The sequence below is a fragment of the Chroicocephalus ridibundus genome, chromosome 28 (genome assembly GCF_963924245.1).
Source record: "Chroicocephalus ridibundus chromosome 28, bChrRid1.1, whole genome shotgun sequence".
Lineage (NCBI taxonomy): Eukaryota > Metazoa > Chordata > Aves > Charadriiformes > Laridae > Chroicocephalus > Chroicocephalus ridibundus.
The window spans coordinates 1,045,894-1,057,224 of NC_086311.1; the positions used below are offsets into that span (position 1 = coordinate 1,045,894).

Genomic DNA, 11,331 nt, shown 5'->3' on the forward strand with positions numbered 1-11,331 from the left:
GAGGGGGCAGGGGGGGACGTCCTTAGGGTGAGGATGTCCCCAGGGTGGGGGGTCCCCATGGCACTGTGCCCGCTCTTTCCCCTTTTGTATATTTTGTCCGTTAATAATAAACTGATGTAAAAAGAAAGAAGGCAGAACTGTGCAGTGGGGGTGGGGTTCGTTCCAGATTCACAGCAGCCCCCAGTTAAGACGCTTTCCAGGCATTAGTGCTCCGGTTCTCTTTATTAGCGGTGGGAGGGAGCACGGCAGGGCCCCCCCACCCCCTCACTCACGGGGGCGGTTGATGACCACCTCCCCCAGCGCCTCCAGCACCTCGCGCTTGTAGTCCTCGAAGTCGCCATCGATCTGGCTCAGGCCCTGCTCCTCCACCACCCACAGCTGGCAGCTCGTCTCAGTGATCAGCCGGGCGTCATGGCTCACCACGATGACAGCTGTGAGGTCAGCGTGAGGCAGAGCTGATGTCACACGGACCCCCCCCACACCCCCGACCCCGCTCCCTCCTCTCACCTCCCTGGTACTCGTTGATGGCGTCAGCCAAGGCGTCAATGGACTCGATGTCCAGGTTGTTGGTGGGTTCGTCCTGAGTGGGGGAGGAGTGGGTGAGGAACCAGGGCGTCTAGGAGACTCCTCCCCCCAGTAAGGGATGGGACCCAGGCGGCTGGGTGCCCCCCCCACTCACCAGGATGAGGACATCGGGCTCGCGACAGGCCAGCTCGGCAAACACCACCCGGGCCTTCTGGCCACCTGTGGGGAAGGGAAGGGGCTTATCCTGGGGAAGCTCCGCCCCCCCCAGCTCCACCCTCTCAGGCTGATTGGCTCCGCCCCTCAATCCCTGCAGGCACCAGCAGCCCAGGCCACGCCCCCCTCGCCGAGGCCCCGCCCCTTCCCCATTGACAAGCCCCTGCAGCCCTGGAGGCTCAGTCACCCCCAGGTCCCGCCCCAGCCCCCCCTTCCCCATTGAGATGCTTAAGGCCTCGCCCCCTCGCCCCAAGCCCCGCCCCCACTGGCCCTGCCGATCGCTCGGCCACGCCCCCAGCTGCGAGGCCCCGCCCCTCCACTTGCAGCCCTTCCCCATTGAGACCTTTCTGCCCCTTCAAGGCATGAATCGCCCAGACCCACACACCCCCCCCGCCCCGGCCAATGTCCCCCGGCGCTAACCCGAGAGTTTGGCGATCTGCAGGGTGTGGGCGTGGCTCTCCAGCCCAAAGCGGCCCAGGCACTTGCGGGCGTCCTGGTGGGGCAGGTTGAAGTTACGCTGCAGGTACTCGGCCGCCGTCTCCTCCAGCCGCAGCTGCTCGGCCGCTTGCTGGTTGAAGAAGCCCACTTTCTGCGGGGAGGAGGGGAAGGGGGTCGGGACATGCCCACAGGCCACACCCATTGGCCACACCCATGTGACCAACCTCCTCCCCCCCTTCTACTTTGCTGCTGGGAACAGCCCCTGCACAGGTGAGGCCACACCTCCCCAGTGGGAAGCGACCCCCTTGTCACAGGCTCCACCCCCCACTGTCACTGGGGTCCCTCCCCTGCACAGGCCACCCCTCCTTCAGGCCACGCCCCCACCCCCACGCCCCACCCCACACACATGGGGCCTCCACCCCCAACCCAATACTCTGCCCCGAAGCTCCTCCCTCTCCCCTGAAGCCCCACCCCACGGCTAGAAGCCACGGCCCTGCAGAAGCCCTGGCCCTTACAGAAGCCCCCCCCCCCCCCCCCAGCCTTATCCTTTGAGCCCCACCCTCTCTCGAGGCCCCACCCCCATAAGCTCTGCCCCTCCCCGAGGCCCCGCACCCCCGCTCTCACCAGCCGATGGTTCCTCCTCATCTGGCCCCGCGTCTGCAAGAAAGACGTGTTGGGGGGGCGGCTGGGCACCCCAAAATCCACCCACCCCACCCCCCTCCCGAGCCCAGGGGGTCCCCAACCTCTCTCCTACCCCCGGGAACCCCCCAACCACCAAAATCCCAGGGGAATCCCCCAAAACCCCCTCCCAGGCCAGTTGTTTCTGTAGGATCTCCTACCTCCAAATAGGAGGGGACCCCAAAACCTAGAGAAGCCCCCACAAAATCGACTCCCACCCCCCTCCCTCCGCCCCCTCCACTGTTCCCCCTTTCTGGGGGGGCAGCCCCCCATTTTTTGGGGGGGTGGGTCCCTACCGGCGTCAGCCGCCCGGTAAGCAGCTGCAGCAGCGTGCTCTTCCCCACACCGTTGGGGCCCACAATGCAAACTGAGGGAGCAGAAACAAAAAGGGGGGGGGTTATTTTAGGGTCTCGCGGGCCCCACCATTATCCCACCCCCCCCCCGCGATCTTTTTGTAGGGTCTCACCCCGTGACTCCATGTCGATGCCGAAGTCCAGGTTGCGGAACAGCAGCTCCTGCCCCTCATAGCCAAAGTCAACACCTGCGGGTGGGGGGAAGGAATGATCTGGGGGGGCCCAGAGCCCCCCAAAGGGCCTCTGACACCCCCCCAATGGCTCCAGGCCCCCCCTAAGGCTCACTGTCCCCCCAGAGCCCCATAACACCAACACAGCCCCCACAGATTTCCCCCCAATAGCATCCCCAGTGGCCTATAACCCCCCCAACCACCCAAAACTCCCACAGCCCCCTAATCCTGCTCCTCAACAGCCCCCTCAGTGCCCCATAACCCCCTCAACCAACCAGTAACACCCCCATAGCCCTCCAATTGCCCCCCCCAGTGACCCACGTCCACTCCCCCCCAAATACCCCAGTGCCCCATGTGCCCCCCAGCCATCCCAATAGCCCCCCAGTGCCTCATAACCCCTCAGCCACCACATTACACCCCCACAGCCCCCTAAATGCCCTTCAACCACCCCATAACACCCCCACAGCCCCTTACACATCTCCCCCCCCCCCCCCCCCCCATCCAGTGCCCCACATCCCCCCCAGCCACCCCCCCAGTGCCCCACCGGGTACCGTGGAGGCCGAGGATGGGGGGGCTGAGGGGGGGCGGGTTGGGGAAGGTGAAGCGCACGGTGTATTCCCGGGGCCGTTTCAGCAGCTCTGGGGCCTCGGCCGCCTCCTCGGCTGCTGTCCGCCGCCGGCACTTCTGCTGCTTCCGTGTCAGTGCCTCCTTCGTCTGCTTCTCCTGTGGGGGGAGAGAGGGAAGACCCACTCAGGGATCCATTCTGGGATCCGCTCAACCTCCCCACATCCACCACGAGATCCCATCTAAGGAGCTGGCTGTGGGGCAGGACCTAATCCTGGGATAACGGCCCCAGCACCAATCCAGCCCCTGGATCCCAGTAGATCCCTACAGCAAATCCCACCTGTAGAGAGGGGGGCAAAGAGGGAGGATCCCAAGGGCTGGGACAGGAACCCAAGGGCAGGATCCCAAGGGAGCAGATCCCAAGGGAAGGGGAGGATCCCCAGGACGAAGGGGCAGATCCCAAGGGGGGAGATCCCAAAGCATGGAGAATCCCAAGGGCTGGGGGGGCAGAAACCAAGGGCCAAGGGGGGATCCGAAGGGGAGGGGAGGATTCCAAGGCAGGGGGAATCCCAAGGGGCAAACGATGATCCCAAGGGCAGGGGGGGATCCCAAGAGAAGGGGATCCCAAGGATGAGGGAAGGGATCCCAAGGTGAGCAGATCCCCAGGATCCCTGCAGGATCTGCCCTTGCTCACCGCCTGCTTAGTGGATTTGCCGCCAGCCTTGAGGTCGCGGAGCTTCTTCTCCTGTTTCTCGAACTGCTTGAGCAGCTCCTTCTGCTTCTGCTGGTACATCTTCTTGAATGTCACTACAGGAGAACATCAAAGGGGTAATTAACACCCACTAATAGCCCCAGTCCCCCCTAATTGCCCCCCCCCCACGCACTGTAGTTGCCCCGGTAGTAGAAGAGACGCTGGGCATCGAGGTGGATGATGTCAGTGCAAACGTCGTCGAGGAAACCCTGGTCATGGGACACCACCAACAGCGTCTTCTTCCAGGTCTGCAGGTAACTAGGGGGACACACGTATGGGGACATCGGGGGGGGACAGTGAGGGGACACCCTGGCTGTGGGGAGAACCCCCAGCATGAGGACAGCCCCCCTCTCCCCAGGGGAATCACCTCTTGGGGACCAGCCTGACAGAAGACCCCGCTTTGGGGACACTCTCCTGCCCCAGGGACAGCCCAAGTCATGGGAGACAAATCCCCTTGGGGACATCCCCGCTTTGGGGACACCTCAGACTATTCAGGACAACCCCCCTGGGGACACCACCACCTTAGGGACAAACCCACCTTGGAAACACCCCTACCCTAGGGACATGCCACCCTGGGGACACTCTATCATGGGTACAGCCCCCTTGAGCACATCCTCACCCTGGGGACACGACCACCCTGGCGCCACCCCCACCGTGGGGACATTCTCACTCTCCTACACCCCCCCATCCCCAGAGCTCCCCCAACCTTGGGGCCACCCCACTCCAATGCCACTCCGCTCAGGCTCCCCCCCGAAAGCTGGGACCCCCTCTTTGTCCCTTATGTCCCCCCCTTGTCCCATGTCCCCACTTGTTGAGCCAGATGACGGCGTTGAGATCGAGGTGGTTGGTGGGTTCATCCAACATCAGCAACGTCGGCTCCATAAACAGAGCCCTGAGAAGTGACACGAGTGTCACCGCCAGCTCCCTGCCACCCTCCTCACCCCCGTAATGTCCCCTCCTTGTCACTTACCGGGCCAGGGACACTCTCATTCGCCACCCACCGGAGAACTTCCTGGTCGCTCTGTTTTGCATTTCGGGATTAAATCCCAAACCAGCCAGAATTCGCCTCGCTTTTGCCTCAGCAGCGGCCGCGCCAATGGCCCGCAGCTCCTCGTACACCTATTGGAGGGGGGACAAACCACAGTGTCACTTTGGGGGGGTTTTCGGGGGGTCCCCGCTGTCCCCAAGTGTCCCCAAACCTTCTCCAGGCGCTCGGCAGCGGCATCGTCACCCCCCTCCAGCAGCGCCTGCAGCCGCTTCTCCTCCTCCAGCAGCCGCAGCCGCTTGGTGTCAGCGCGTAGCACCGCCTGCACCGCCGGCGTCTCGTCCGCCACCACCTCTGGGGATGGCGACAGGGGTTTGGGGAGGGTCCGAGGGGTTTGGGAGGGGTCCCAGGGGTTTGGAGGGGAGTCCCAGGTGCTTTTGGGGGGAGCTCTCAAATGCTTTTGGTGGGGTTCCAGATGTTTTGAAGGGGGGGGAGGGTCTCAATTTTGGGTTTTGGTGATATCAAGAGTTTTGGGGGGTCTCAGGTGGTTTGAGGGGGTCTCAAGGGGTTTGGGGGGGTCCGAAGGGGGTTTTGGGGGGGAGAAGAGGTGTGTCTCAGGGGTTTAGACCCCTCCCAGCCACACCTTGTTCGCAGAGCAAGACATCGATGTTGGGGGGGATGCTCAGGGCCCGGTTTGCGATATGCTTCAGCAGCGTCGTTTTCCCTTTCCTGCCACCAAACGAATGCTTAAACGCTGCTGGGGGGTGTGTGCACCCCCCCCCCCCGGGGACCCCTGTCCCCCCCCTCCCCCTGCCCCAGGGTGGACGGCACCCACCCGTTGGGTCCCACGAGGCCATAGCGGCGCCCGGCCACGATGTAGAGGTCAGCGTTGACGTAGAGCTCCTTCCCGTGGGCCGAGATGCTGAACTTCTCCAGCTGCCAGCAGGGATGGGGGCGGTTAGGGACACCCCCCAGGTAATGGGACACCCCCCTCATCTTCCCCCCCCAACCCCTTGACCCCGCCATGGATCCCTTCACCCCTCCCACCATGCCCTGACCCCCCACCCGCGGCCCCACTCACCCCCTCTATGGCACCCTTAACCCTCCATGGCCCCTCTCACCCCCCCTCATAGCACCCTGACTCCCCCCCGGTGCCCCTCACCCCCCCCCATGACCCCCAAGGCCCCCTCGATGCCCCAAACCCCTCCATGGAACCCCCAGCCTCCCCCTCAATCCCCCCCCTTGGCTCCCGGGAGATGTGGGGTTATTCAGGGGAGGTCCTGGGGAGCCTGATGTGATTCAACAAAATTTCACGGGGTGCCAGAGCATTTAGGGTACCCCAAGGGTGTTTTGGGGTAATTCAAAGCAGCTTTGGGGGGGTCCTAATGAAACTTGGGGTAACTCAAGGGATTTTGGGGGGGTGCCAGGAGGTTTCGGTGTGGTTCAGGGAGGTTTTGTGGGAGTCCCAGGGGTGTTTGAGAGTCCCAGGAGGAACGGTGGTGGAGATCCCAAGGGAATTTGGGTTCCGAGAGGAATTTTGGGGGAGTCCCAGGGAGTTCTGGTGTGACTGAGGAGACTGGAAGAGTCTCAGGGGTTTTGGGGGGATCCCAGGAGTTTTGGGGGTGATCTGGGGGGAAATTAGGGAAGTCCCAGGGGGCTTCGAAGTGATTCAGGGGGATGCTGACAGTCACGGGGGATTTTTGGGCTGATTCGAAGAAGTCCCATAAAGGTTTGAAAGTGATTCAGGGAGTTTTGGGGGTACCCCAGGAGTTTTAGAGGCAATTCAGAAGGGATTTAGGGGAGTCCCAGGGGTGTGTGGAGTGACTCGGGGGGGTTCTGGGGATCCCAGGGGGTTTTGGGGCTGACCTTGATGTCGGAGGCATTCTCCAGCATGGCCTGGCGTGAGGAGAGCTCGGCCTGTGACACCGAGAAGTCGTTCTCCCCTGCGGCCGCCGCCGCCTTCATGGTGGCAACCTGGCGCTCGTACTCCAGCTATTGGGGGGGGGAGAAAGGGGCGGGGTCAGGGCCAAGCCCCGCCCCCTTCATTACCTCATTCATTACCCCTAAATCCCTTACCCCACATTCCCCCAAGCCCCACCCCCTCCGGATCCACCCCTTTTAGCCCCACCCAGGCCCTGCCTCCCTGAAGCTCCACCCCAAGCCCCACCCCCTTAGCCCCAGGCCCCACCCCTCATGCCCCACCCTTTCTCGAGCCACGCCCCTCCACAAAGCCCCGCCCCCGCCCTCTCCACCTGCTTCTTCATCTTCTTCTTCTCCTTCTTGCTGACGCGAGCGTCGGGCTCGGCCTTCTTTCCGCCATCCTCCTCCTCCTCCTCCTCGTCCTCCTGCCGGCACACACCGCCCCCCCATCAGCCCTGGGGACCCAGGTGGCCGTGGGTCTCCCCACCCCCGCCATCCTCCTCCTCACCCCCTCGCTGCCCTTCCGCCGCTCTTCGGCCTCTTCATCCTCCTCTTCCTTATCACGCAGCGCCGAGAACTTGTTCTGTGGGGGAGGGGGAACAGTTGTGTCCCCCTATCCCCCCACAAAGAGGACCTAGGCGTCCAGGTTTGCCTTGTCCCCCCCGGCCCCCCACACCTTCATCCCCTTCCGCCCATCCTCCTCGGAGCCTTCGGCCTCATCCTCGCTGGCGGCTTTTCCCTGAAGGAGATGGGGGGGAGAAAAAACAATGTGGTGAGACACCCAAGTGTGGGGCTGCCCCCCATGCCCCCACCCCCGTACCTCCCCAACCCCCTCCCCTTCACCTGCCGCTTCCCCTTGGGCTTCTCATTCTTCCGGCTCTTTCTCTTCTTCTCACCCTCTTCTTCTTCCTGCCCAAAGCCATCAAGAAAACGGGGAATCCCAAGCATCTGGGCACCTCCTCCATCACAGCACCCAGGCTTTGGGGCCCCCTGACCCCTTCAGCACCCCAAGTACCCCCCACCTTATTGCTTTTTCCCTTGCTGGGCCGTGAGCCTTCCTCCTGCTTCTCCTCCTCCTCCTCGCTCTGCTCCTGGCTCAGCGCCGCGAAGACGTTGCCGCCCTTACAACAAAAAAATTGCACTTTTTTGACAGTTTTTGTCCCAAATTTTTCCTCCCTCCTCCTATATTTTGGGGGCCCTCCCCTATTGTAGCCTTCCCCACCCCACCTTCCCTAGCACTCACCTTCCTTCTCCTCCCTCCTTTCCTGGGAGCCGGTGCTGTGACGGAGAACACAATGGGGGTGGTTAATGAGGTTAATGAGGGACTCACTGCCCCTGGGGCGAGTCAGGACTCACCTTCTTCCTCCTCTTCCTCGCTACCAGCAGCCGCCAGCTCCTGCAGCCTCCGGCAAAGCTCTGCCTCCTCCCCCTCAGGCTCCGCCCCTGGCCGCCGCCGCTCCTTCCTCCGCTCTCGCTTCCGCCGGGAGCTCTGCAGAAGGGGCAGAACCTTGTTAACCCCCTTCTTAATTACCCCTTTCATTGCCTGCCTCGTTAACCCAGAGAACCAGTTAACCCCGTGCCTCCCCAGCCCTGCTTCTTCAAGCCCCACCTCCTCAGAAATAGCCCTCTTTACCTCCGCCCTCATTAGCCCCACACCCGATAGCCCCATCCCTTATTAGCCCTGCCCTCATTAACTCCACCCCCTCAGCCCCACCCTCACAAGCTCCACCTCATAACCCCACCCTCATTGCTTCCACTCCTCATTAGCCCCACTGTCATTAACCCCTCCCCCCAGAGCCCCACCTTCATTAGCTCCACCTCTCAGCCCCACCCCCTCCCCAGCCCCACTTTCTCTGGTTCAAGCCCTGCTCCCTCATTACCGCAGCCCCTCACACACCTGTTGAGCCGGCGCCTCCTTTTCCAGGGGAGAGGGGGCCTCAGCGGGGGCCGATTTCTGCTCCTCTGCCAGCTCCTCAAAGAACTGAGGTCAAAGGGCAGAGGTCAGGGACGGCAGGGTCAGGGGGCAGAGGTCAGGGGCGGCAGGGGATCACCAACTCACCGATTTCTTGCCCCGACGGTCCTTCTTGCCCTTCTTCACCGGTTGCTCTGGGTGGGGGGAGGGACCACGTCACCCCTCCCCCTCCCTGAGGGATGCCGGCATCCGGGCCCCCCCCCCCAAAGCCATACAGCCCCCCCCGTCCCATCCCCAGGCATCTAGGGCCCCTCCTAAAGGCACCCAAGGGCCCCCCAAAGGCACACAGGGCCCCCCCACACCGCCTCCATGAGGGACCCAGGCGGTCGGGGCCGCCCCACCCCCTCCACAGGGAACCCAGGCGTCCGGGCCCCTCCCCGCAAAGGCACCCCGGGACCCCCGCAAAGGCACACAGCCCCTCGCTCCACAGGGCACCCCAAAGGCACACAGGCTCCTACTCCACCTCTATAAGGGACTCAGGCGTCCGGGCCGTCCCCCTAAAACACCCCGGGCCCCACAAAGGCACCCAGAGGCCCCCCCACCCCCTCCATGAGGGAATCCGGCGTCCGGGACCCCCCCCAAAGGCACCCAGGGACCCCCCCCACCCCCTCCCCAGGGGACCCCGGCGTCCGGGCCTCACCCGGCCCCTCGCTCTCCCCCCGCCATTCCTCCTGCTTGGCCGCCGCCGAGCGCGCTCCCTTCGGCATGGCCGGGCGCCGCCCACTGCGCCTGCGCGGCCACGGAGATGGGGCCTAGAGCGGCGTGTCTCCCGCTTCCGGTCCGCCACCGCTTTCAATTGGTTCGCTGGCACTCGAATCCCGCCCCCTGACGCCGTCCTCGCGTCGGGTGGGTTGGTCCCGCCCTCTCCTGCGGTAATTCTTCCTCCTATTGGCTCGCGCGGGTTGATCCCGCCCCCCTCTGAGGTAGCCTCTTCTCTCATCGGCTCCCACTCACTCGTCCTTCCCCCTCCAGCTGATCTTCTCTCCCATTGGTTCCTCACCCCCCTCTACCTGCCTTATGCCCCTCCGATTGGTCGAGGTTTGCCCCGCCCGGCACGTGACCGGAAGAAGGGCGTGAGCCGGGCTGGGCCGAGCCCGAACCCCCGGCAGAGGTAATTATCCCCCACCCCGTGTGTCGTTAATCACCTAGGGGTAAATTGGACTGAAGAGGGGGGCCTAATAATGGAGGACGAGGAGGCAAGTTGCCTCAGGGAGAGGTAAGTAGCCCTTAGGGGAGGGGGGAAATTGCCCCTGGGGGGGATTGAGTTGCCCAAGGGAGGGGTAAATGGCCCCTGGGGGGCATTAAGTGGCCCCGGGGAGGGTGTAAATGGGCCCTGGGCGGGGTAAGCGGTCCCAGGGAGGGGTAAATTGCTCCAGAGGCAAATGGCTCTTGGAGGGGGGGGTAAATTGCCCCAGAGCAGGATAATTTGCTCTTGGGGGGGATTAAGGGCCCCGGGGAGGGGATATGTGGCCCCCTGGGGGGGGAGGAAGTGGCCACGGGGGGAGGAAGAGTGGCCCCCGGGGGGGTTTAAGTAGCTCCTGTGGGGGCTAAGAGGTCTCTTGGAGGGGGGAAAGGCCCCTGGAGTAGAATAAGTTTTCTCGGGGGGGGGGGGGGGGGGGGGGTAAAATGGCCCCGGGGATGGATAAGCGGCCCCGGGGGGACATAAGTGGCCCCTGGGGGGCTGTGCGGCAAATCACCCCCAGCAGGGGGTCCCGCAGCTGCTGGGCCCCAGGCTGCCAGGGCTGGACTTCGCTCGCCGGCCACGCTGGAGCTACGCCATGACCCTGGAGGAGCTGCAGGAGGAGGTGGCGTTTGGTGGGGACCTGGTGGCAGCAGGAGACCTGTGAGAGCCTGGGTGGGATGAGGGGGCAGAGCGTGAGTGGGGCACCCATGGGTGCTGGGGGGGCGGAGGGGTGTCCCATCCACACCCTGCGCGGGGCGGACTCTGCTTAGCTTTGTGCTGGGGGATGTGTGCTGTCGGGGGGTGAGATGACTTGGGTGGGGACAAGGGCTGAGGGGACCCCCTGGGTGCTAGATGACCCCCAAAAAACTGTGAATCACCCCAAACACCGTCTGGAGACCCCAAAACCCCCCTGAATTGCCCCCAAACCCTCCTGAATTACCCTAAAGTCTGGCCTCCCCTTAAATCCCAGAGAAGTGGAATCTTCCATCCCCCTTATAGTGGGAAATCGGGGGGGGGCAGTGGGGGCGTGGCGTGGGTCGAGGGGGCGGGGCCTGGGAGTGATAGAGCCTCAAGGGCTGCAGGGGCTTGGCCATGGGGCGGGGCCGCGGTGAGGGGGGCGGGGCTGGTGCCTCTGGGGACTGATGAGCTGCTTAGTGGGGAAGGGGCGGGGCCTCGGAAATGGGGGCGGGGTCTGGGTGCAGGCAAGGGGTGGAGCCACGTGGGGGTGTGGCTGAAATAGGGCAGGGTCTGGCAGTGTGGGCAAGTCCAGGTGTGATTGGTGGGGCTGGGAGCCTATTGGGGGGCAGAGCCTTGGGGAGGGGGCGGGGCTTACCCAGGCTGCGCTCTGCCTTCTTCCCTGCCAGAACAACCCTGCCAACAACGCGCCCAGCGATTGGCCGGCGACTGCAAGGTTGGGGGGGGGGGGGCATACTGAATGACATCGGTAGGTTCCAGAGTGAACACGGCCCAAACCCTCCCCCCCACGATGACAGCATCAGCCACAGCTTTATTTTTTCCAGCAGTTTATTATTAATGTACAAAATATACAAAAGGGGGAGGGGCAGGCGCAGAGCCCCTC

General features: G+C 63.8%; 1 protein-coding gene and 1 long non-coding RNA gene across 3 annotated transcripts; one reads left to right on the forward strand and one right to left on the reverse strand.

Annotated features, from left to right (window-relative positions):
• Positions 1-195: 195 nt before the first annotated feature.
• On the reverse strand, positions 196-9,342 carry ABCF1 (ATP binding cassette subfamily F member 1). The gene is made up of 26 exons (XM_063318894.1): positions 9,210-9,342; positions 8,657-8,703; positions 8,495-8,578; positions 7,954-8,086; positions 7,841-7,875; positions 7,620-7,718; positions 7,441-7,506; positions 7,274-7,336; positions 7,106-7,180; positions 6,930-7,022; positions 6,544-6,669; positions 5,513-5,613; positions 5,321-5,406; positions 4,892-5,031; positions 4,663-4,811; positions 4,501-4,584; positions 3,826-3,950; positions 3,636-3,748; positions 2,929-3,100; positions 2,321-2,395; positions 2,151-2,221; positions 1,801-1,833; positions 1,159-1,327; positions 680-744; positions 508-580; positions 196-431 (listed from the first exon to the last, which is right to left on the reverse strand). The coding sequence occupies exons 1-26, from the start codon at positions 9,274-9,276 to the stop codon at positions 265-267; spliced, it is 2,511 nt and encodes an 836-aa protein (XP_063174964.1). The 5' UTR covers positions 9,277-9,342; the 3' UTR covers positions 196-264.
• A 258-nt stretch (positions 9,343-9,600) lies between these two features.
• LOC134507889 (uncharacterized) lies at positions 9,601-11,328 on the forward strand. 2 transcript variants are annotated; one of them, XR_010068961.1, is made up of 3 exons: positions 9,601-9,785; positions 10,273-10,412; positions 11,117-11,328. It is a non-coding gene; the product is annotated as an uncharacterized LOC134507889 (long non-coding RNA). The 2 variants fall into 2 exon arrangements; XR_010068960.1 differs by having other exon boundaries at positions 9,602-9,785; positions 10,276-10,412; positions 11,117-11,326.
• Positions 11,329-11,331: the final 3 nt, after the last annotated feature.